General features: G+C 46.8%; 1 protein-coding gene across 1 annotated transcript in view; it reads left to right on the top strand.

The window, feature by feature from the left end:
• Positions 1-21,591, top strand: part of CSMD2 (CUB and Sushi multiple domains 2) — a 600,812-nt gene that overhangs the window by 385,082 nt on the left and 194,139 nt on the right. The window contains exons 16-22 of the mRNA XM_047870009.1: positions 2,091-2,229; positions 3,242-3,429; positions 4,205-4,393; positions 4,601-4,717; positions 11,186-11,401; positions 12,820-13,008; positions 17,783-17,952. Of these exons, the coding sequence (XP_047725965.1) occupies positions 2,091-2,229; positions 3,242-3,429; positions 4,205-4,393; positions 4,601-4,717; positions 11,186-11,401; positions 12,820-13,008; positions 17,783-17,952 (1,208 nt within the window). The remainder of the gene's footprint in view (positions 1-2,090; positions 2,230-3,241; positions 3,430-4,204; positions 4,394-4,600; positions 4,718-11,185; positions 11,402-12,819; positions 13,009-17,782; positions 17,953-21,591) is intronic.

Below are 21,591 nucleotides of genomic sequence, written 5' to 3' on the forward strand. Positions count from 1 at the left end.
GCTATATTCCTACTTAAGTTTCTCCAAGCCTCAACTTAACTGAAAATGGGGTGATAATCCCCACCTATAAAATGAGGATAACAGTAGTATCTGTCTTTTAGTGTTGCAGTTGTCACAAGAATAATCCACGTTAAGCCCTGACACACAATAAACTCTCAGTCCCTGTGAGCTCATTCCTGCCACTTAACAGCTGTCTACCATTACGTGCCGCAGGGGGATTTAGAGACAGAGGTCTTGAAGTGAAATCCCAGCTCTGACTCCATTAGTTCTTGATCTCATCTTTTAGCCTGCTTAGCCTTAGTTTTCTCCTCTGTAAAATAGGCATAATAACTGTGTAAATGTCGTGTGCCTTTCAATGAGATAATACACATAAAGTAGCATCGTAAGTCATTGGCATGGGTTTCTACTTCTAGTGCGATTATTATTGTTATTATATCTCATGTTAATTAAACTTCCTAATGTAACATTCTATGAAGAGTTCTTGACAATTATTTTTAGATGTTTCCAAGAAGTTTATAGAATTGAGAGAAGAAAAGGTGTATATTTGACCATGTTTTATGAGACTGATTACCTAGAGATAAACATATACAATATTGCAGAGATACAAGTGTGGATAGCTTTTTATTTCCTTCCTGGTCCTGTTCAGGGCATTTTTGGCATCTGATAGCTTCATAGCAAGGGATTCCAAGGGAAGCAGAGGTTCTTTTAAAACTGGGAGCCTGCTTAGTTTAGGATCTCTGGATTTATGCTGTCTTCCTAGGTCTGAATCCAGGCCCTAGTACTTGCTAACACAGGGCTGGTTGCATAACATCCATAACCCTCTCTTAGCTGTAAAATGCAGAGGATAATAGCACCACCCTTACAGGGTTTGTGTTTTATGAGGAATGAACGTGACTGTCTGTGTGAGCCCGTGAGTGGCAGTGGTGGCAACAGTGGCCACAGCGTGGGTGTCAGTTGTAGTCCTGGGGAGGCATGTGTATTAGTCTGGGTGGGCTAGGTTAGACTGCACTGACATACAACCTCTAAATCTCAGTGGCTTGAAAACAGGAGTTTATATCTCACACAGACTACCTGAGCTGCATGTTTGACACTGGTCATCAGTGGCTCTACTCCTCAGAGTCACTTAAAGGCCCAGCTTGGAGGGACTTCCATCTTGACACGCTCTCACAGTCACTGAGGCAGGAAACTGCAAACCGTGCACCGGTTCCTAAAGGTTCCCCGTGGGCATGACACGTGCTGCTTCTGTCCTCACTTTATTGGGCAAAGCAGTCACGTGGCCTAGCATAGCTTGAAAAGGGGTGGGTGACGAAAGCTGACCACGTGCCTGAAGGAGGAGGACTGGAGTAGCTCTAAGGAGCACCGCAAGGACCAAGAGTCTGGAGGCAGGAGAGGCAGTGGTGAGGTGGATGGGGACGGGACGCTGAGGGATGGGCAGAGAGAGACCAAAGGACTGAGATAACAGGCGTGGCAGGATCAGAGGTGTGTCTGGACCACGCAGTGTCTTGTGGAGCCACCTGCCATGAACCTTCCATCCATTCATTTATTCATTCAAGCAGCAATCACTGATAACTGTGTGCCAAACTCTAGGCTAAATGCTGGGGATCCCAACTTGTATTAGACCATTAATAAGGTCCCTGCCCTCATGGAGCTTATAGTAGAACAGGTTGTGCTGGTGCTCCAAGCCTAGCATCGGGGTCTGCCCATTGCCCAGTGCCAGACCACGCCAGGCATGAGGAGATTGCCTGGTCTCTGCCTTTGCCACAAGCCTGCTGATTGAGCGAGGAACAAAGTGAAAAACCAGTGTGACCCAAATATCAGCTGTACTTCAGCCCCTCCAGAATGGCAGAGGACTTTGTTTAAAGGATTATTTTTATTTCTCCCCTCCGGCCTTTAATAAAAGTCCAAATGATGTAAGTGGGCCGTATCTATAAAGATCCCAATAGACAGAACTCACAGCTTATATAGTTTACGTAAGTCTCCATAAAAACAAAAACAATACTTGTTGGCAGATATGTTTTATAGAGAGAGTTTTTATCTGTTTGTTCACTTGTCCCCTCAAGAAAACTCCTTCTCTCCCTTCTGTCCCCCAGCCCCCTGCGGTGGTCATCTGACTTCACCCAGTGGTACCATCCTATCTCCAGGCTGGCCTGGCTTCTACAAGGATGCTCTGAGCTGTGCCTGGGTGATCGAAGCCCAGCCAGGCTACCCCATCAAAATCACCTTCGACAGGTACCTGCACCCACAACCTTGGAGGCAACAGCAAGGGGGTCTTCTAAGGAGTGGTGTGGGAGGGCACCTGGGGTTGAGGGACAAGGACCAGCACCGATGCTGAAATGTCAGCCAAGCCAGAGAACACTGGAGCAAATTGCCCTGGGGAGTGGGGACAGACCACACTGGCTTTGCCCTTGGCCTTGGTCCCACCTCAGTAGTGGAGTTTGTGCTGTTTATGACCAGAGGGGTGAGCAGAAGGTGGAGGTATCACTTGGGATGTCAGAGCCTCTCTGGCTTCCTTACCCCCAAGGAGGGAGAATGGGAGATAGACCCACCAGTCACTGAAGCAGTCATTGGCATCTGAAGAGCAGAGCTCTGAAATTTGCAATATGGGAGGGCAGCCTTCCTGACCTCTGACCCAAAGCCTGCTCAGATGCCCCCACTTCCCCCTCCCACCCCAGGTGCTTCCCTTGGGTAGAGAAAGTAGTCACCCAGGTTTGAAGACAAACTTCTTCTGTACAGAGCATCCCCAGCCTAGAACGGCAGTGCTCAGACTTTTCCGTGAGAGCCCGATAGTAAATATTTTAGGTTTTGTAGGCCATTTGTGGTTATCTGTTGCATATTTTTTGCTTTTTAAAAACATACCTCTATATAAATGTTAAAAACCATTCTTAGCTCTTAGGCCATCCAAAAATAGGCTAGAGAACAGATTTGGCCCTGGGCTATAGTTTACTGAATTCTGGCCTAGATCCTTCTGACCCCCATGAGTCTAGTCATTGCACCTCTAGGTCTTAAGATAAGTAGTCTTGGTCCAGGCCACAAGGAGGACTAAGAGAGCTGCCTAGCCGTGGGAGGAGGGGGAGGGGCTAAATGCAGTAGAGAATGCCCTTCTGTATCACTATTGTATTTAAATGTCCCAGCCAGCCAAAATCTGGTTGTTCTGAAGCCCTGGGTCAGGCAGGGCCTTTTGTCATTTGCAAATTAATAAACCTCGAGTTTCTCAAGAAGTCTACATTTCCATCTTTGGCAGATTTAAAACCGAGGTCAACTATGATACTCTGGAAGTTCGAGATGGACGGACATACTCAGCGCCCTTGATCGGGGTTTACCATGGGACCCAGGTTCCCCAGTTCCTCATCAGCACCAGCAACTACCTCTACCTCCTCTTCTCTACCGACAAGAGTCACTCAGACATCGGCTTCCAGCTCCGCTATGAAAGTGAGTCTTGGCAGGGAAGCCGATGACAAGGTGGGCTGCAGTGGGTGAAAGGACCCAGGACTGTTCCAGCAGCGGGCCTCCATCTTAGCCCCATCCCCATGGCTTTCTCAGTTAGGCTGTGCTCCTAGGGGAGGGGGCACTCCCTTGCTCTCAGCCTCTGTCAGAGCCCATGGGAGCTTAGAGGGGAGCCTTTGGAAACAATGAAAGCTGATGATCTACACACCACAAGGCTTCCTCTGCGAGCAGGTGGTTGGGTGCCACTGTGCCGGGCTCTCTGGGGACAGAGTGTTTGAGGATCGTGAGGTTAAAAGGTGATGGCATCTCCTGCCCACCCTCACCCTCCCTCATCACCTTCTGCATCCATCTCTGGTGCCTCAGTTGAAGAAGATGGATGTCCCTTCCATTCTTTGTAGACCAACATAGAAAGTCATGATTGAGAGCACCATGAGGAAAGCCTCATTTTCTTACTCATGTTTGTATCCCTAAGACTTAGTCTGGTGTCTAAACCATAGTGGACACTCAACTTCTGTTAATTAAATGAATGAATGAATGAATGAATGAATGAACAAATAATAGAACCAACTTGTTTTCTCTGACAGACAGGTCTTTAAATACCCTCTCAGCAGATATTGACAGCCACGCTTGATGCATGGGTAAATAGCAGCTTCAACTTTCTGTAAATCAGGGCTCTCTCCTCCTTCCCTTTGTGAGCCAGCTGGGGTCTCTCTATGGTGATGGTGAGCTGTCTGTTCCAGCTGTGGGCTCTCTTTTCCAGCTATAACACTGCAGTCAGACCATTGTCTGGATCCAGGGATCCCTGTAAATGGGCAGCGCCATGGAAATGACTTCTATGTGGGTGCTCTGGTGACCTTCAGCTGTGACTCAGGCTACACATTAAGTGATGGGGAGCCCCTGGAGTGTGAGCCTAACTTCCAGTGGAGCCGGGCCCTGCCCAGCTGTGAAGGTGAGATACACTGTATGGGGGTGCTTAGGTAGTGGATTCCTTTCCTGCCATGAAAAAAAGGAGCTGGCAGGGGCACTGACTCTCCCACTCCATCAGTGAGGGCTGGGGGTGGAGAGGAGATGGCTCCCAAGTTCCCAGGAAGATTGGTTGGGGTGGGGGAGCTCCCCAAGCCACTCCAGTCTTTGACCACCTTCTTCACTCTCGTAGCACTCTGTGGTGGCTTCATTCAAGGCTCCAGTGGGACCATCTTGTCACCAGGGTTTCCCGACTTCTACCCCAACAACTTGAACTGCACCTGGATTATCGAAACATCACATGGCAAGGGTGAGTGGTTAGGCCTATAGCAAGTATTGGGATGTGACCTGGTCAGGGCCCCATGTTCCCCAGGTCGATGTGACTTCCATGGGGATCTCCCTATGTAGTGACCACAGGGCTTAGTCTGAATTTTTCTCATCAGCAAGGAAACTCCCAGAAGCTTCATATCTCTTTGAATCAACAGAATTCATTCAATAAATATTTTTAAGAATCTGAAATCCCCATGCCAGAAGAGATCATAGAGATCACCCTACCTAATGCAGGAATCTTTTTGAGTTGCTTTCTACAAGATGGCACCACACCGTCTGCCTAAACACCCCCAGTGGTGGGAAGGTGGCCAACCCATTTAGCAGATGGGCACCTGCTGTCATTTTTTGATGGATCTGACCCCTCCTAATAGCTTTTTAGGTATTCCTGAAAATTTTTCCTTGTTCTGTGTCCTAGAGGAACATAGGATACACCTACTCCCTTTCCCCATGTCCCCCCTTCAGAAACTGGACCCAGTGATCCTTTTCTTACATAGCTCAACTCTTCCTCAGATGCCATGTTTTCATATTCCTCACCAGGCTGGAGTGTTACCTCAACTTCCCTACCATGAATGATCTTTGGAAACCCATGTTCAACTTAGGGGTTCATGTTAAAAATAAACAGTAAATAATATAGTCTTTGATTCAACAAATATTGATGGAATGCCACCCATGTTGCAGACACTGGGGCTGGGAATAAGCAGTAACCAGGCAGACATGGCTTCAACCCTCAGAGCTTATTCTGAAGTTCATCCAGAGTCATGGTTCTTAACCCCTCTGCACTTCAGCAAATATATTAATGCTTAGACTGCACCCTGGAGATTCTGATTCTCTACATTGGAGGTGGAAAATAAGCATCTTTGATTTTAGAACACTTCACTAGTAATTCTGATGCATGCTGTTGAATAAGAACCTCTGTCTGGAAGAGTTAACATGTAGAAAAGTCAAGAAAATTTTTTAAAAGAAGAGTAACTCTTCCAGATATTAAAGTGTTGTTATCGGCTAACATAATTTTAATGATGTGGTATGAGTATTGGCGTGGACACACATATCAATGGGGGAGTGTAAAGGTCCAGAAGTAGATTCCTTTGTGTATGTGTGTGAGTGTGTGCGTGAGAGAGTTTGTGCACGCACACACACGCACAGTCCTGTGTGTGTGTGTGTGAGAAAGAGACAGTTTGTAGTATATAATTAAAGTGTCATTTCCAATCCATTGAAGAGAGGATGGATTATTTAATAAATGGTTTTAAAACAGTAGGCTTAAACACTTGGGGAAAAAAAGAAAAGAAGCAAACAGACCTCATACATTTAACCACATGAATTCCAGTACTTTCTAGTCTAACCTCAGGTGGAGACGTACTATAAAGAGTAACACTGAAAGCAGAAGCCATAAGTGCAAAGACTATATAATATTTGACTAAATAAAACTTTAAATGGATTTATGTAAAAATAAGCCATAAAAAATTCAGATAGTAAGTGGACAAAATTAGTTTCAACGTGTATAATCAAATAAAGATTACCAACCTGATGCATCAAAGAGCTCCTAAAAATCTTTAAGGAGAATATACCTGGTCCCTACACCTGTAAAATAAGCAAAGCGATAAGTGCTTCATGATAGAAGAAAGACAAATGAAAAGGACATTGACCCCACTCATAATTAAAGAAAAGAAAACTGAACGAGTAATTAAACACCATGTCTTTTTTCAAGTCAGCAGAGAAAATCATAACAGTGTAGGAGACATTGTAGAGACACAACTGCTCTTCTTCAATGCTGACATTGTGTGAAATGGTTGACACTTTCTGGATAATGGTTCCGTGATGTGAATCGAAAGCCTTCAAAATATACATGCCTTTGGACCCAGCAAATTCCTCTTTTGGAATTTATATGGAAAAAAAATAAGTACAACAGTACATCAAGATTCAGCTACAAGGACACCTCCTAAAACACTTTGTTACTTGGAAGATTAGTTAGCTACTCAAATGTCCATCAATAAGGAAATGTTAAATAAACATAGGGTACCTGTGTATAATTATGCATTATATGTGCAGCCTCTAAAAGGCATAATGTGAAAGAATATTTAAAGACCCACAGAGGTAGTTGCAATATGTTGTTAAGTCGAAAGAGATGTTTCCCAAAAGAATATATTCAGTTTATAAAAAATATACAAGGATATATGCATAGAAAAGTGTCTGAAAAGATCTATCCCAAGATGTTAGTGCTATTACTCTCTTATTTTTATCTTCTCATTTTTTCTAGTTTTGAGCGATAAACATGTATTACATGTAAACTATACTATTTGTATAAAGAAAGAAAATTTGAAAGAAAAGTAAAGTTCCACCATGTGTACTTAAGTGCTTTCTTTCACTCTTGCCTTTAATAGGCCTGACCTAGCTGGGGTTAGGATGACATGGGGCTTCTTGGGAAGACAGGAACCTCCAGGCAGTCAGGGCAGTCAGAGGGCCCGTTGTCCCCTTCTCCCCACAGTATTGTTCCTGAGGAGAGGAACAGAGTCCTTGTTCATCCTGCAGAGCTGTTTCCACCAGGTCCAGGCCAGCATTGGCCACTGCAGGAGCCAGGAGCTCCTCCATGATATCAAGAGGGAAAGAAAGGCAGCCCCTCGTGATCCCTAGAGGAACAACCCCCTGTAATTTATAGGGCTGTATGTTTCCCCTTGGCTTTCTATGTGTGTCTTTGCCTAGAAGTCAGTGCAATTAAACAAATATTTAATAAATGCTTATTTTATACTTGAACTTACACTGGGTGCTAGGAAAACCCAGAAGAACAAGCCACTCTGGCTTTGCTGCCTTCATGAAGGTTATAGTCTAGTGGTAGAGACAGACAGTCTAATGTACCACGGCCAAGAGCAGATAGGGGTGGGAAACATCCAGAGGCCAGCCTAGAGCTTGGTTAGATAGGCGTCCTGGGGTTGAGACTTAGGCCAGTCTTCAAGGATGAGCAAAAATCAGCCAGGATGAAAGGCGTTCCAGGCAGAGAATCAACAAGGGGTCACTGATGTGTGGCAAGGTCACTTCTTCCTTAGAAGCATTTAAAGGCTTCACCAAACCCTTAGCATGGAGCTCTAAATTGTAAAATAGCTGGCATGATCCTATAGCCCTTGCTCACCTCTCTCAGCCTCCTTCAGAGCCCTGTAGACACTACATTCTAGCTACACTGAAACTTTCAGTTCCTGAAGCTTCCCAGGCTTTCATTGTCCTCTAGAGCTTTGTGCATTGAAATGATTTTCTTCTCTCTGGAACACTTTCTCCCCCTGCACCGTCTCCACCAACCCTCTTGTGTGGCCAGCTCTTCATCTTCTGAATTCATTTCCTTTCATGAGCGTTCCTGACCCCCTTTCTCCAACCCTGAGTGTGAGTTGGGTTCCCCTCCATGGGCTCCCACATGATGCTATACTTCCCAGCTCTCATACTTTGCCACACAGTACACAACTTGCAGCTCCATTTTCTGTCTCCCCCTGAAGACTCTCAGATCTTTGAGAGACATGTCTGCCTTCCTTGTTTCCTGCAGCTTCCCCAGGTTCTGGCTCTATGCCTGGCACATCAGGAACTCAAGAAATATTTATATGAATTGAATTAAACTGAACCAAGACCCTTCTCCAGAGGGCAGTGCCTGTAAGAGTGTCTCAGGTTAACAGATCCATTAGGTCACTGACTCTGATTGATCTTCAGCAGACAGAGGAACAGCTGGGGAAACTCTAACCTGTGCGAAATTCAGAATTATTCGATTTCCCAGCCAAACGGAACGGCCAATTCAGGAGTCCAAAGAACGTGCCCTTGCTGAGACCCTGGAACTGACATTTTTTTAACCATTAAAGCTGCCTGAGAGATGAGTTGAGCAAAGAGAGCACCTACTATGTGCCAGGCACCATGCTGTGGGCTTTGCATCTGCTAGCCCAGTCATGCCTCGCTCCGAGAATTAAATGTCATCTATGAGGAGATGCTATCACCTGCATGTTAGAGTGGAGGAGACTAGAACTCAGGACGTACTGAACAACTGGCCCAGACCCTCTAGCTGGTGGACGGGCTGTAGATCTAGGTCTGTCACCACCACCCCCCCCCCCCCAGAGCCCATGCCTTTTCCACAGCTCTGAATGTGTGCTTCGGCATGGTATCCACGTCTGTCATAGGCTCCTGCATGGTGACTCCGGTCAAGTATTGGTTTGTGTGTGCATCCATCACACCAAATCTGGATTCAAGCCCCAACATGGGGCCTCTCTGTCCCTGTGACAATGTCTTCATTTCCTCACAATGGCCAAAAGAGCCCCAAGCAATCAGCACAGCTGGAAGAGTCTCAGTTGTTTACTCATCCTTAGAATGCCAGCCAAATGTTTATTCCTATGGAGGGGCTGTGTGTGCACGCTAAAGAACAGAGTGTGGGGCTTAGGGCTTAATCAACTCTTGACTCCTTCTACTGTGTCTGACCCACTCTCCGCCCAACCCGTGCTCTAGCCCAGAGGAAAGGACATATATTCCACCAAGCCTTTTCCCAAACTCTGTAGACTGAGAATGGTTTCTCATGTGCACACATGTTAATGTATTGAGAGTATAGGATACACGTGGGCACACATACCTGTGTGTCTCCAAAACGCTCACATCCCTCATGCCAAAGAAGTCTTCCCAACCCTCCAGGAGTAATTGCCACTCTTCTTCTATGCCCCCATTCTGGACTCTCACTATTGATGTGTCTGTCTCCTCCACTAAACTGGGAGATTTTTCTCAGGGCTTAGCTCAGGCCTGGCACTTAGTATGTGCTTAGGATCTGCTTCTTTGAGGAAATAAATAGATGCATCTTAGTTGTCTGGGCACAGGGCATTACAAGCTGCATGCCTGGCTCTACCACCTCTGTGGGGCTCTGTTTCCCCTGCCCACCCACCCCCATAGAATCCCAAATACTCTGGGGTCACCAGCTCCTGTCAACAGAGAAGCAAAAATATGAAAACATCTAAACTGTTTTAGAATGAAGAGCTTGGATCCAACCATCATTTATCAAAAGCCTGTCAGTAATTATCTAGAGAAGTATTCCTCAAACTTTTATGTGCCTACAAATCTCTTGGGCATCTTGTTAGCATGCACATTCTGATTCGGAAGGTCTGTGGTAGAGACTGAGATTCTGCATTCCTAACAAGCTTTTGGGCGATGCCCATGCTACTGGTCCATGGACTTTTAATAGCAGGTGGACCCAGCCCCCCCTAGTCTACCCAAGCACCTGCCTTTAGCACATCCAAGGCATGTATTCCCATAGGCATGCTGACGTGTGGGTGGGCATGCATATACACACACGCCCACCCACACACAACTGCCATCTGGATGAGTTCAAGAGTTGCTTTGGGTGTTAAGATCCTGCCACCCCATCTTTCTCACCACCTGACCTGCCTCACCACCTGGCCACTGTTACTGCCTGCTCTCTCTCTATAGCTTGAGAAGCTAAAACCTTCTCGGTCAACCCCTACAGCCAAACTGCACTTCAGATCCCAGCTCTGCCACCTGCCAGCTGGCTGACCCTGGACAAGTGACTTTATCTCTTTGTGCTTCAGTTTCCTTGGGTGTCAAATGGAGACAAAAATAATCATACTTATGTCATTGGTGGGATTAACTGGGTTTCATATCTTCTCTTCCAATTGATAGGGACCAGCTACAGGGCAACTAAAACACACGGCTTGGTGACACACAGATACTTAGTGCTGAAACGTTAGTGAATATTATTGTTTTTCTTTAGTGCTTTCCAGTCTGCCCCTAGCACATTCTGAACTATGTTCAATATAGCATGTCACTCTGAACTGTAGCTTATTTTTTTTAATGTTTATTTATTTTTGATAGAGAGACAGAGCACAAGAAGGGGAGGGGCAGAGAGAGGGAAACACAGAATCCGAAGCAGGCTCCAGGCTCTGAGTTGTCAGCACAGATCCTGACACACAGCTCGAACTCATGAACTGTGAGATCATGACCTGAGCCAAAGTCAGACACTTAACCAACTGAGCTACTTAGTAGCTTAGTAGTTTAGAAGTAGCTACAAGTAGCTTAACCCCTAGCTACTTGTTTAATGTCTTGTATATCATATCCCCTTGCACCTACTTGACCCTGGATCCCAGCCCATAGGAAGCACCCATCAAATATACAAATACTTGTTGAAAATTAGTGAGTGAATCAGTGAATGAAAAAAGGCTATGAGGCATTCTCATGGATCTAGCCATAAGTCTCCCTTTCAAATTTGACGGCCATAAAGCAGTTGTCCTTCTCCCTGACTTATGGACAGCGGCATGTTCTGGTTCATTTGGGTGCAATCATTCCTGTTCACCCGTATGTATCGATCAGTACATGCTCGCAGTCCTACTCACTGATACAGGTTCACAAATGTTTGTGCAGATCCTGTCTTGCATCTGGGCTGCTTCAGCCATCTCACTTTGTCACCCGGACCCTTCCGGTCTCTTGGCAGGTGTGTTCTTCACATTCCACACCTTCCACCTGGAGAGTGGCCATGACTACCTCCTCATCACTGAGAATGGCAGCTTCTCCCAGCCCCTGAGGCAGCTGACCGGTTCAAGGTTGCCAGCCCCCATCAGCGCTGGACTCTATGGCAACTTCACTGCCCAGGTCCGCTTCATCTCTGATTTCTCCATGTCCTATGAAGGATTCAACATCACCTTTGCAGGTAAAGCATGTCAGGTCCCCTGGGGGAAATGATGGCAGAACATTCTGCCTCTCCCTCTGCTGCCAGCCTGTGGTCTTCCCAGCCCATGGATATCGATCCACTTTCCAATCTCTGGGAGAATGACCTCACTGCTGCAGCAAAGGATAGCTGGGTTAGACACAAGGACAGACCTCCCTGTAATGGGCTGGGAAGCGGGTTTTTAGGGGACTCTCCTTCCCTGAAGGTGTTTAAGATTCACTCTGAAAATCACCTACCCAACTGGTTGGACTAAGAGGTCCCTTCCTACCCTAGTAACTCCTGATTCTTCTCCTGATTTCACTTCCACTGTTTCACAATCCCAGCAATTAAAAAAAAAAGTAAGAAGGGGATTTGAAATTAACATATTGGAGTATTTGAGTATCGTTTGGGGACTTCTTCACCAATGCTAATTTAGTAGCAATAGATATTTATCTCTGTGTTTAGGAACCCTGAAAAGAAAGCTCTTTAATTTAGTATTCAGGGAGAAAAGAGGACCCTTCATTCTTCTTGTCCCAATTACTCCCACCACTCTTGTGCCATTGCCTCCCAGAACCCCCTTCTCATCACATGGATTTCCCCAGGACAGGAAAGAGATATATGGCCTCTAGGAACTGGGACATGGCCAGCTTAATCCCATGCTGTCCCTCCAGCAGAAGCCACCTGCCATGTGCCTGGGCCAGTCTGGCCAGTGGGACATATCCAGTCACTGTGTCTCCTCCCATATAAGAGACCCTCCTTCTCTTTACCAAATAGAGCCCCAGGGACTGTGTCCCAGAGGGAGATACCCTTGGGGGACAATTGAAATTGTCACTTCTGTGCCACCACTAGAAGTATTGTGCAGATCCCTGGCTGATAAATGCCACCCCATTATGCTTGCCATCTGCCTCAAGTGTCAGCGTTACCGACATAGCTTTGAGTGAAGCATTTGGATTCTTTCTCCGGGTGTAAGTTGCCTTCGGCTGGGTCATACATTCTGACCCCTAGGACCAAGCAGATTGAATTTATCTGGGTCAGTGCCTAGGGAGAGAGAGGCTGGAAAGTCTTCAAGCCCTGAGGCCTGGGGTTAATATGGAGATGAAGGGACAGAGGAGGGAAGGGTCAAGTCATGAGGAACCTCATAAATACTCCCAGGAAGCATGTTTCCAGAAACACTGTGTCCTCTCTCTGCTTGCAGTATAAGGCATCCCCACAGCCCAAAGCACTGTGTTCCTCACCTCACTGTATGTCTCTCTCACCCCTGTTCATCTTGGGGTCTCTCTTCTTTTCTCTTTACCTTTTGTGGGTCAGTGTGCATATATTCTGTACCTCTGTCTTTATCTCTGGCTCCTTACTCCCCAGTGTTTGTGTCTATATGTTTCCATATTCTGTGTCTGACCCCAGCTCTCCTGCTGCTTTTCCAGAATATGACTTGGAGCCCTGCGAAGAGCCTGAGGTCCCAGCCTACAGCATCCGGAAGGGCTTACAGTTTGGCGTAGGCGACACCTTGACCTTCTCCTGCTTCCCCGGGTACCGTCTGGAGGGCACAGCCCGCATCACGTGCCTGGGGGGCAGACGGCGCCTGTGGAGTTCGCCTCTGCCAAGGTGTGTTGGTAGGTGGTCACGTGCTTTCATTTTGCTTCACTAATGGGGTGGGCCAAACTTTAGTCGATTGGTATGAGGTAGCGAAACACATATGGGCCAAAAGGCCAATAGGCCTGGGTTTGAGGACTGCCTGAGCACACACTCTTGCCTGCAGTGGGGCATTGGGTGGGAGGCCTGACCTCCTTGCCAGTCTCTGGAGGCTGTTCAGAGCTCCAGGCTTCAGGGGTGGGGAGAAGTAGGGTGATAGCCCAGGGAGCAGGGACAATTGCTGGCTGGCCCTCGTTTATAAAGTTGATGGCTCTGCTTGCTCAGCACTTGCCACACAGGGCTGGATGGAACACAGGCTAGATAGTGGAGTGCTTACCATGCTAGCTGTTAGCATAGAACCCATGCGTCCCATGAAATCTCGCATGAAACCCCAATATACCCCGTAGCTGGAAGCAGCAGTGACTGACTGAAACAGGAGCCCTGAGGTCAGCCTTGCCTGAGACATACCCGTGGAGCCTGGGGCTCTGCGGAGGACAATTGTAAACAGGCTGGCAAGATGGGCCTGGCTGGGCCTGTATGGTCACACAGGTTCAAGGTCGGGTCTCTGCTCAGCCACTTCCCAGCTGTTAGATCTTAGGCAGGCCACCAAACCCCCTCGGCCTCAGCTTCCTCGTTTCTAAAACAGAGATAACAATGTTCAACTCAGAGGCTTTATTCCAGTTTAGATGACATAATTTACATAAACCCAATGGGGTGCTGTATAATTATCATCATTCTGCCAATAACCTTTTTATTGTTATCTATCAATAACCAAGAACCTCTCACAATCTCAGAGAGCAAACCTGAAGACACATGGATGCAAAATTCCATTTGGATCCATTAAATAATCCCAGAGTTTATCCTTTCTCCTGTAACTACCCCCCCCCCCCCCCCCCGCCTGACCAACAGCATCCATGCACCCTGACCCGGGCACACATTGAAGCACACACATTCAGACCTACACATTCCCCCATGTACATTCAATTTTTCTCCAGCTACCAGAAACTCATTCCTTCTCCAGGAAAACATCCTCAGCTAAGTAATTCTGGGGGAAATCTTTCTTGAATGGGATTATTCAGGACCACAGATGCACACACTCCTTAAGCTCTTGCCTCATTGATCTCATTACATAAACTCATTCTTTAACTTATTATTCCAATTACTGTTTGTTCATGACACCTCACAATATTTTCATTATTACATTTGTCTTCTGTTTCGTGTGTTATTAATAATGCACGGCAATTATAATCACCTCTAATTACCACCAGCCCTGCAACAGAGCCTCAGGCTGGAGGTATCATGGGAAAGCCCACCCTGGGGATGCTCCCAGTTGCTACATGCACTGTGGGTGTAAATTGGATAACTTAACCCACACAGTGTTACCAGGAGACATTCCCAGCTGTGAAGGAGATGAACAGCTCTGGGCTCTAATTCATGGTGTGATAGGGTGACACAGCCCCTGACCTCAGGGACCCTTGGACTTGATGTGGAAGAGACAGCCCTGACTCCAGGGGACCCAATCTGCAGCAGGAGACATGTCTCTGTCCTTGGGAGCCCTGGTGTGATGGAGAAGAGCAAACCCTCTGCCTCCAGAGCCCCAGACTGATGGATAAGACACAGCCCCTGCCCTTAATGAGACCTCTCCTGATGGGGACGACAGAAGTCACAGATGCCACAGTCAGTGGCAGGACTTTCCTGTGCATATGACTGTTTGTTTCTCCGGCACAGTTTGTTTCCATTTATACTTGTGTTTGGCTTTTCAGTGCATCTGCTCACCTCCCCTGTTACTTTGGAAATTCTCCCAGAAGCAAATGTCTTGTCCCTTTACCTTCCTGTACCCTCCCCGGTGCCCAAGACAAAAGCCCTGGCAGGGAGTCAGGCTCTGGTGGTCAGCCAAGGACTGGCCCCATCTGAAGCTACCAGCTCTGTGTCCCTCCTCATAAAGGTGTTGGGTGGTGGCAAGAGGAGAGGGGCATGCTGAGGCAGAGATGAGCACAGAGCAGTTGTGCTCGAAGCCAAGACCAAGAAAGGTGTCCCATAACATGCCAAAGCCCATGCTTAAGGGAAGCCAAATTTAGGAACTAGGCAGAGGGCAAGAGGCATCAGGAATAGCGAGGGTGCCGTGAACACTGGGCAGCTAACGCACACTTCCCAAGAAGCTTCTTGGGCTGTCTGCCAGTCCCAGAGCACAGGCAGTTAAGGCTCCAGATGGAATCAGGTAAGCCACGTAGATTCACCTGGGATGGATGGGGAAAGAGAGGAGGAATAACACTTGTTGAGGGCCTACTATATGCTGACCAATCCTCATATGGTCACTTATTTTATCATAAGATCTCATGTATTTATTCTCTATAGTCTTATACAGATGCTATTATTGCCCAGATGAAGGCAGATGAAGAGAGCGAGGTTCAGAGTGTTGATATAACTTGGCTGTTCATGCTCATCTCACTGCTCCACAGGCCTCTCCCTAGATGGAGGGGAATAATGCTTCACCCCAGAAACAATGGAGAGCTGCTTAAGAGTGCTGCCCATGTGATATGACTGAGTAATAATAACATGGCTAAAAGCCTTCAGCACCCTCTCCCCAAATCCCTGCCCTCATCCCAGGGCACCCAGAAAATGTACACGGGGTGCCTGTCCACTGCTATTGCTTTAGTTTTTTGCCCCAGCTCAGCACATTCATTGTGCATATTTGGACACTTTGCAAACAGGCTCTAAGACAAATGGTGGCTGTCTTGGTCAGTTCAGGCTGCTATAAGGAAAATGCCATGGGTGGCTTAAACACTAAATATTTATTTCTCATGGTTCTGGAGCCGAAGCCACCCAAGATGGAAGGTGCCAGGAGATTCAATGTCTAGTGAAGGTCCTCTCCTAGCTTGCGGGAGGCAACCTTTTTGCTGTATCCTTACAAGGCAGAGACAGGGCTCTGGTCAGTTCTTCAGCTTATACGGTCACTAATCCCAATCACATGCCAAGGGCCGCACCTCCAAATACCATCACATTATAGATTAAGGCTTCAACATATGGATTTGGCACAGGATCGTGAACATTTAATTCATAGTAATGGCTTATGTAAACTAGGAAACTGAAGCTGTCCTGAACTGGACAGAGCCCAGGGAGTAGCGTCCATTGAAAAACTAAAGGCCTGTTGTAGAACACAGACATGGTCTTCAAAGGTCTAAGGATCAGCCTGAGGGACACAAGAATATAAACCAAGACCACAAGAGGCTCAACTCTGTATCACAAGTTCCATCTACACTGCCTTGGCCCAGTACACTTCAGGCTTAGGACAATTAGGGTTAACTAGGTGGTGCATTGGTCGGTGGCCCATTGATTGACCTCAGAGCCCTTCCAGCAAATACTGTGCCTAGAATAGGGATACTGAGGGATAGTTTGGAGAAAGCAGACTTGCTACTGTCAACCCCAGAGATTCAAGACATGCTCCAAATTCTCCATATGTCCAGACAAATAATGTGCCTGCCATCTGGACTTGTATTTACATCCTTCTGGAACCTAATTATTTTTAGGATGGTACATCTTCTGAGGTCAGTGTCCTCCATATTCATTCATTCATTCATTTGGCAAATATTTATTTTACAGACAATCTGGGCTGAGCCTTGGAAGTTCATAGATTCATTAAGCATGACCCGAGCCCTCAAGTAACTCACAGTTTAGGTGGAAGATGCCGGCAAGTAAGAAGCAATCAGGGTGCAATATGGTAGGCACTCTGATATAGGGAAGCACAGGGAGAGGATCTATTAAACACCCGAGAGAGATAATTGCAGGGTTCTGCAGCTCTGCTCTGCCACCGAGCTACCTCCCCTTTCATCTGCTCATGCCTGCCCTACCCTGGCACTGAGTGGGTGTTGGGCATAGAGAAATGTGACCACATCCCAGAGGATCGACAGTGGAGGAGACGGAAATGTTAACAAATAGGTGAAGTAAAATGTGGTGACTGCTATAAATAAAGATATGGGAGTAATGGGGAAAGAATGACTCATTCTGGAGGAGGAGGAAAAGACTTCAAGAGGAAGGTGTGAATTCATTAGCTGTCAAATGAAACAGGGTTTCAGTGGGTCTATGCTAAAACCTTTTCCAAAGCCTCAGCGGCCTTAAATTCCAGGACCAGGAGGGTTGGGCTCTCAGCCCCCTCCTCTCGGTGAATGGAGAGAATTGATCTAAATGGTTAAGTACCAGATCCTTTATTTTTAAAACAGGGATGATAATTATGCCCACCTTATGGGGTTGGTTGTTGTGACTAATGATTGAAATAATCCTTGTAAAGTTTCAGGATGCTAGCAATACTTACTCAGTTTTCACCTCTCTGAGTTTCTATCCTGCCGTCTCTCCTCACTTTGACCACCCCCATCCTCCCTGCCATCCTCCTCAATCATTCTGCTGCTGTGATACTGTATGAACAGGTGTGGAGAAGGGCTGCCTCATGCCACTAAGAAAGTACAGGATGCCTGGTGGGGTAATCTCTATTCTTGCCGATGAGAAACAGACACACAGAATAAGACAGAGAAAGAAATTGGGCAGAATTTCTTTAAAATGCCTACAGATGGGCAGATACTTTTAAAAAAACTTTGATATGCAGTCCTATAGGCCGGCAGACAAATGGACAGAGAAACAGGCATTCGGGCAGATAGACAGGCAAACAACGTGCCATCTTTGTGAGGTTCTCCAGCGCTGTAAGTTGTTTTCCACATGTGGCTGATGGGGGTTAATCTGTGATTATTGTGATTCTCTTTCCAGCTGAGTGTGGGAATTCAGTCACGGGCACTCAGGGTACATTGCTGTCCCCCAACTTTCCTGTGAACTACAATAACAACCATGAATGCATCTACTCCATCCAGACCCAGCCGGGGAAGGGCATTCAGCTGAAAGCCAGGACATTTGAACTGTCTGAAGGAGATGTGCTCAAGGTAAAACTGATAGATTTCATAGAGGATGTGAGTTACGGTATACAAAAATGTGCTCAGCACCTACTTGTTTCTCTCTGTGTGAATGACCCAAGCTTTCTTCTTCCCTCCTGAGTTCCAGGATATTGTCCTCACTTGTCTGGGAGAAAGTGAGAACCCAAAACAGAACAGTCCGTGAAGGTCTAAGAATGTGACTTTAGAGTTTGCTTAGGACTTGACTGTTCTCAAATACATAGGTGGTGGAGTACGGGTTGACTGCATGATAAATAATAATAATAATAATAAATTCAGTTGGAGTGGCCATTGGGTCAGGTTTTTAATCGTGACTCTGACCATCATGCTGGATAGTGAAGAGCTCATAGATTGTGCATCTGTGCGTGTGTATGTGCATGTGCATTTGTGTAGATATGTGTTTGTGGATGTAGATCCTTCATAAATACATTTCCACGTGTGTATGAATCTGAGTCTATGTGTTTGCTTGGTTCAAGGGACCAGTGTTTGTGCAGACTTGTCTCAGTGTATTTTGTGCATGTGCATCTGGGTATGTCTTGAGGATATGTTTCTGTAGACTAGCAGGGCTGTTTCAGCAGCTCAGTATGCCATGGTGCTGGCCCATGTGTGGCAGCAGGGTTAAACAAAGTGGATTTAAAGAAGTGACGGTGCTTGATTATGGATTGTTATGACACTGAGCACACGTACAATTTGTATTTCTTTGTGTGTATGTGATTAATGTGTATCTCCAGTAATGTATGGTGTGTGAGTATGTGTGTAATCAAAGCATGGACTCTGGAGAATTTGTCAAAGAGATGCCTTATTAAAATGGATTATAAGGAAAACCTCACACAGAGTTGTCCATTTTCATCCAATGCCAAGAAACTTTTTTAGCTTATCCTAATACAGTTTTATTCCCCATAGGCAGAGAAGTCTTGACATTAGAAACAATCAGAGGTCACTACTCTGAAAAATCCAAAGAGCAACCATTAAGTGATCCCCATCCCTTAGGATTCTCTCTGGATATGATGAATGTACTGTGCTTTTTAAGCAGAGATGATATTCTTGACTCATTCTCTAGGGCATGTGTTTGCTGGGGTACGTGAGTGGGTGTGGGTGTGGGTGTGCACATGCATTTGGAGGGTGTTTCTCACTCTAAACTGATTATCCTTGAACCCATGAGGTGACCAGTTGGGACCGGGTATGCCTGAAATAAAATATGTGAAGCAGCCCAGGGGGATCAGGGCCCAGTCACTGGCTTCTTTTTTTTTTTTAATTTTTTTTAACATTTATTTATTTTTGAGAGACAGAGAGAGACAGCATGAGCAAGGGAGGGGCAGAGAGAGAGGGAGACACAGAATCCGAAGCAGGCTCCAGGCTCCGAGCTATCAGCACAGAGCCCAACGCAGGGCTTGAACCCACAAACTATGAGATCATGACCTGAGCTGAAGTCGGATGCTTAACTGACCAAGCCACCCAGGTGCCCCCACCCCAGTCACTGGCTTCTTAAGCTCTACTTTGCAACCTCTGAGCTCCCCAGACAGAAAAACGGTGCATCTCCTTTTAAGTGAGCAATATACAAGACTTTATAATTTCCAAGGGCCATGTCTTCAGGCATCCCCCAGACCTCACCTCTCTCCATCCATTTGTTCATCATCAACACCAGATCTTCAGAGGATATAACCGGGGTCAGCAAGGCCAAGGTGATTTCTTCTCTTCAGAGCTGCAGATGGAATTGGTGAAATGTAGAGCCCTTCTTGCATGAAGGTCATTGCCAACCCTGCAGTGAAAAGAATTCTGGAGACATAATTTTCAGGTTTTAAAGGGAATATAGCAGCAGTTCTGTGCATGTGGTCTGATAGGATCAGCAGAAGGACTCCTTGGCTGCCAGAGGTCACATGGAGTGTGGCGGCTACCTGAGCCTCTTCACCAGGGTGGTCTAAATTCAAAGAAGCACCTAAGACATGGTCAACAGGTGTGCACACCCAATTACCCTGTCCATGTGGTGTCTAGGTGAGCAGCTCAAATGAGAGAAGAGAGACTTTTTGAGGCACTCAGGGTAAGAAGGGAGAGACACAGGCCATAAAACCCAGGTCAGAGGTCAGGGAGGACTTGTATAGGATGCAGGACCCCAGGTAGTCCTGCAGGGTTGTGGAGAGAGAGGATGAATTCCTGTTTTATTGGGGGATGTTCCCAGTCTTCAGACTTTGTCTTAGAGCCATCTGCCCAGCTGGTCCTGCCACCCAGCCTTCTAATAGTGGGCTCCGCCTTCTTGCCGATGACCTTCTTCCTGCTGTGCCCAGGCCTCCTGAGTGTCCCCCTCAGAAGGCTGGGCTATGGCTCTGACATGGCACAAAGGCCACTCATGGGACCCTGTGCCCCCCATAACTCCTATAGAATGGAACCTGGGGAAGGGAGGGCAAGGCACCAAGGGAGATGGGATGGCTTCGTGTCATCCCTTCCTGCTCTAACTCTTTTCCTCAGATCCTGGTCCTCCTGAGGGAGAACCTGGGACATGAACAGGTACAAAACTGTTTCAGAACTAAAAGAAACCCACAGTTTGGTTTCCCAAATAGTCTCCAGAATGGCCGTTCACCCGTGTCAGCCGTAGCGGCACTGCTGTGCCAGCCTGTGACTCTGGTCGTCCTCGACAGGAACGTGTGCAGGAGAAGCCCAGCATACCAGTCAGCTCCAAGAACACCTTGTCCTTGCTGTGCTGGAACTCACCCATCTGCCGGAACACTGGCAAATTCCTCACCCTGAGGCCTTGCCTTTCCCTGGAAAGAAATCCCGGTGCACACCAAGGAACTCCTGACCTGTCACCTCCTCCACACCTTATATATTGCCCAAGATACAATATATCATACATCTGATCAACCTTCCAATCTTTCCATATAGTCTTGTAATCCTGACCCATGGAGTGACTCTTGACTTGCATTTGTGACCCCTGATCTGTGTCTTACCTTTAATTACCGAAAATCCCTTAAACCATGCCCCTATACATACTTCAGCTTGTCTCCCCTAATTACCCGATTCCTTTTATTTTGGCCCCCACCAGAATTTTGCTCTGACCTCAGTAAGATAGGAAGGGCCTCTAAATTGCAATGGTATGGAAAGATACCCTCCAGCTGAAGATGGCAAATGAAACACGTGTATATATGTATATGAAACCATCCTGCACAGGTCCCCACTGAAATGACTAAAAGGATACAAATGCAGGGGAAAGTGCCCTCACCCATGGAAATTAGGCAAGGGCACATTTCACATATAGCTTAAAAGAATTTTCGCCAAATGGAATATCCAAAAAAGAACCCACGTTGAGAAAGGGCCTAATCAAAGTATGATTCATGTACCTGAAGTGAATCCTGCCCATGGACTCAGTGCCAAAACCCTTAAGGAAATCACATCTAAGTCAGAGCAGCAGAGCCTAGAGCCAAGGACATGCCATGTACTGTTGGCCTGGACCAGATCTCAATACCACTAGCTCTTCCAGAAGTGTGCTAGGTGTGAGAGACCACACAGAGCCACGATTCCCTCTCAGCAGGACGCGCTGGGCCTGACTTGGCTTCTGTCAGCAAGTCAGATAAAGTAGGGCAATGCCGTGGTTGGCGCCCAACAAAAGTGGTCAGGCTCATCAGAAAAGAGGCTGCC

This window comes from Prionailurus viverrinus, chromosome C1 (assembly GCF_022837055.1).
Source record: "Prionailurus viverrinus isolate Anna chromosome C1, UM_Priviv_1.0, whole genome shotgun sequence".
In the NCBI taxonomy this organism is placed as follows: Eukaryota; Metazoa; Chordata; class Mammalia; order Carnivora; family Felidae; genus Prionailurus; species Prionailurus viverrinus.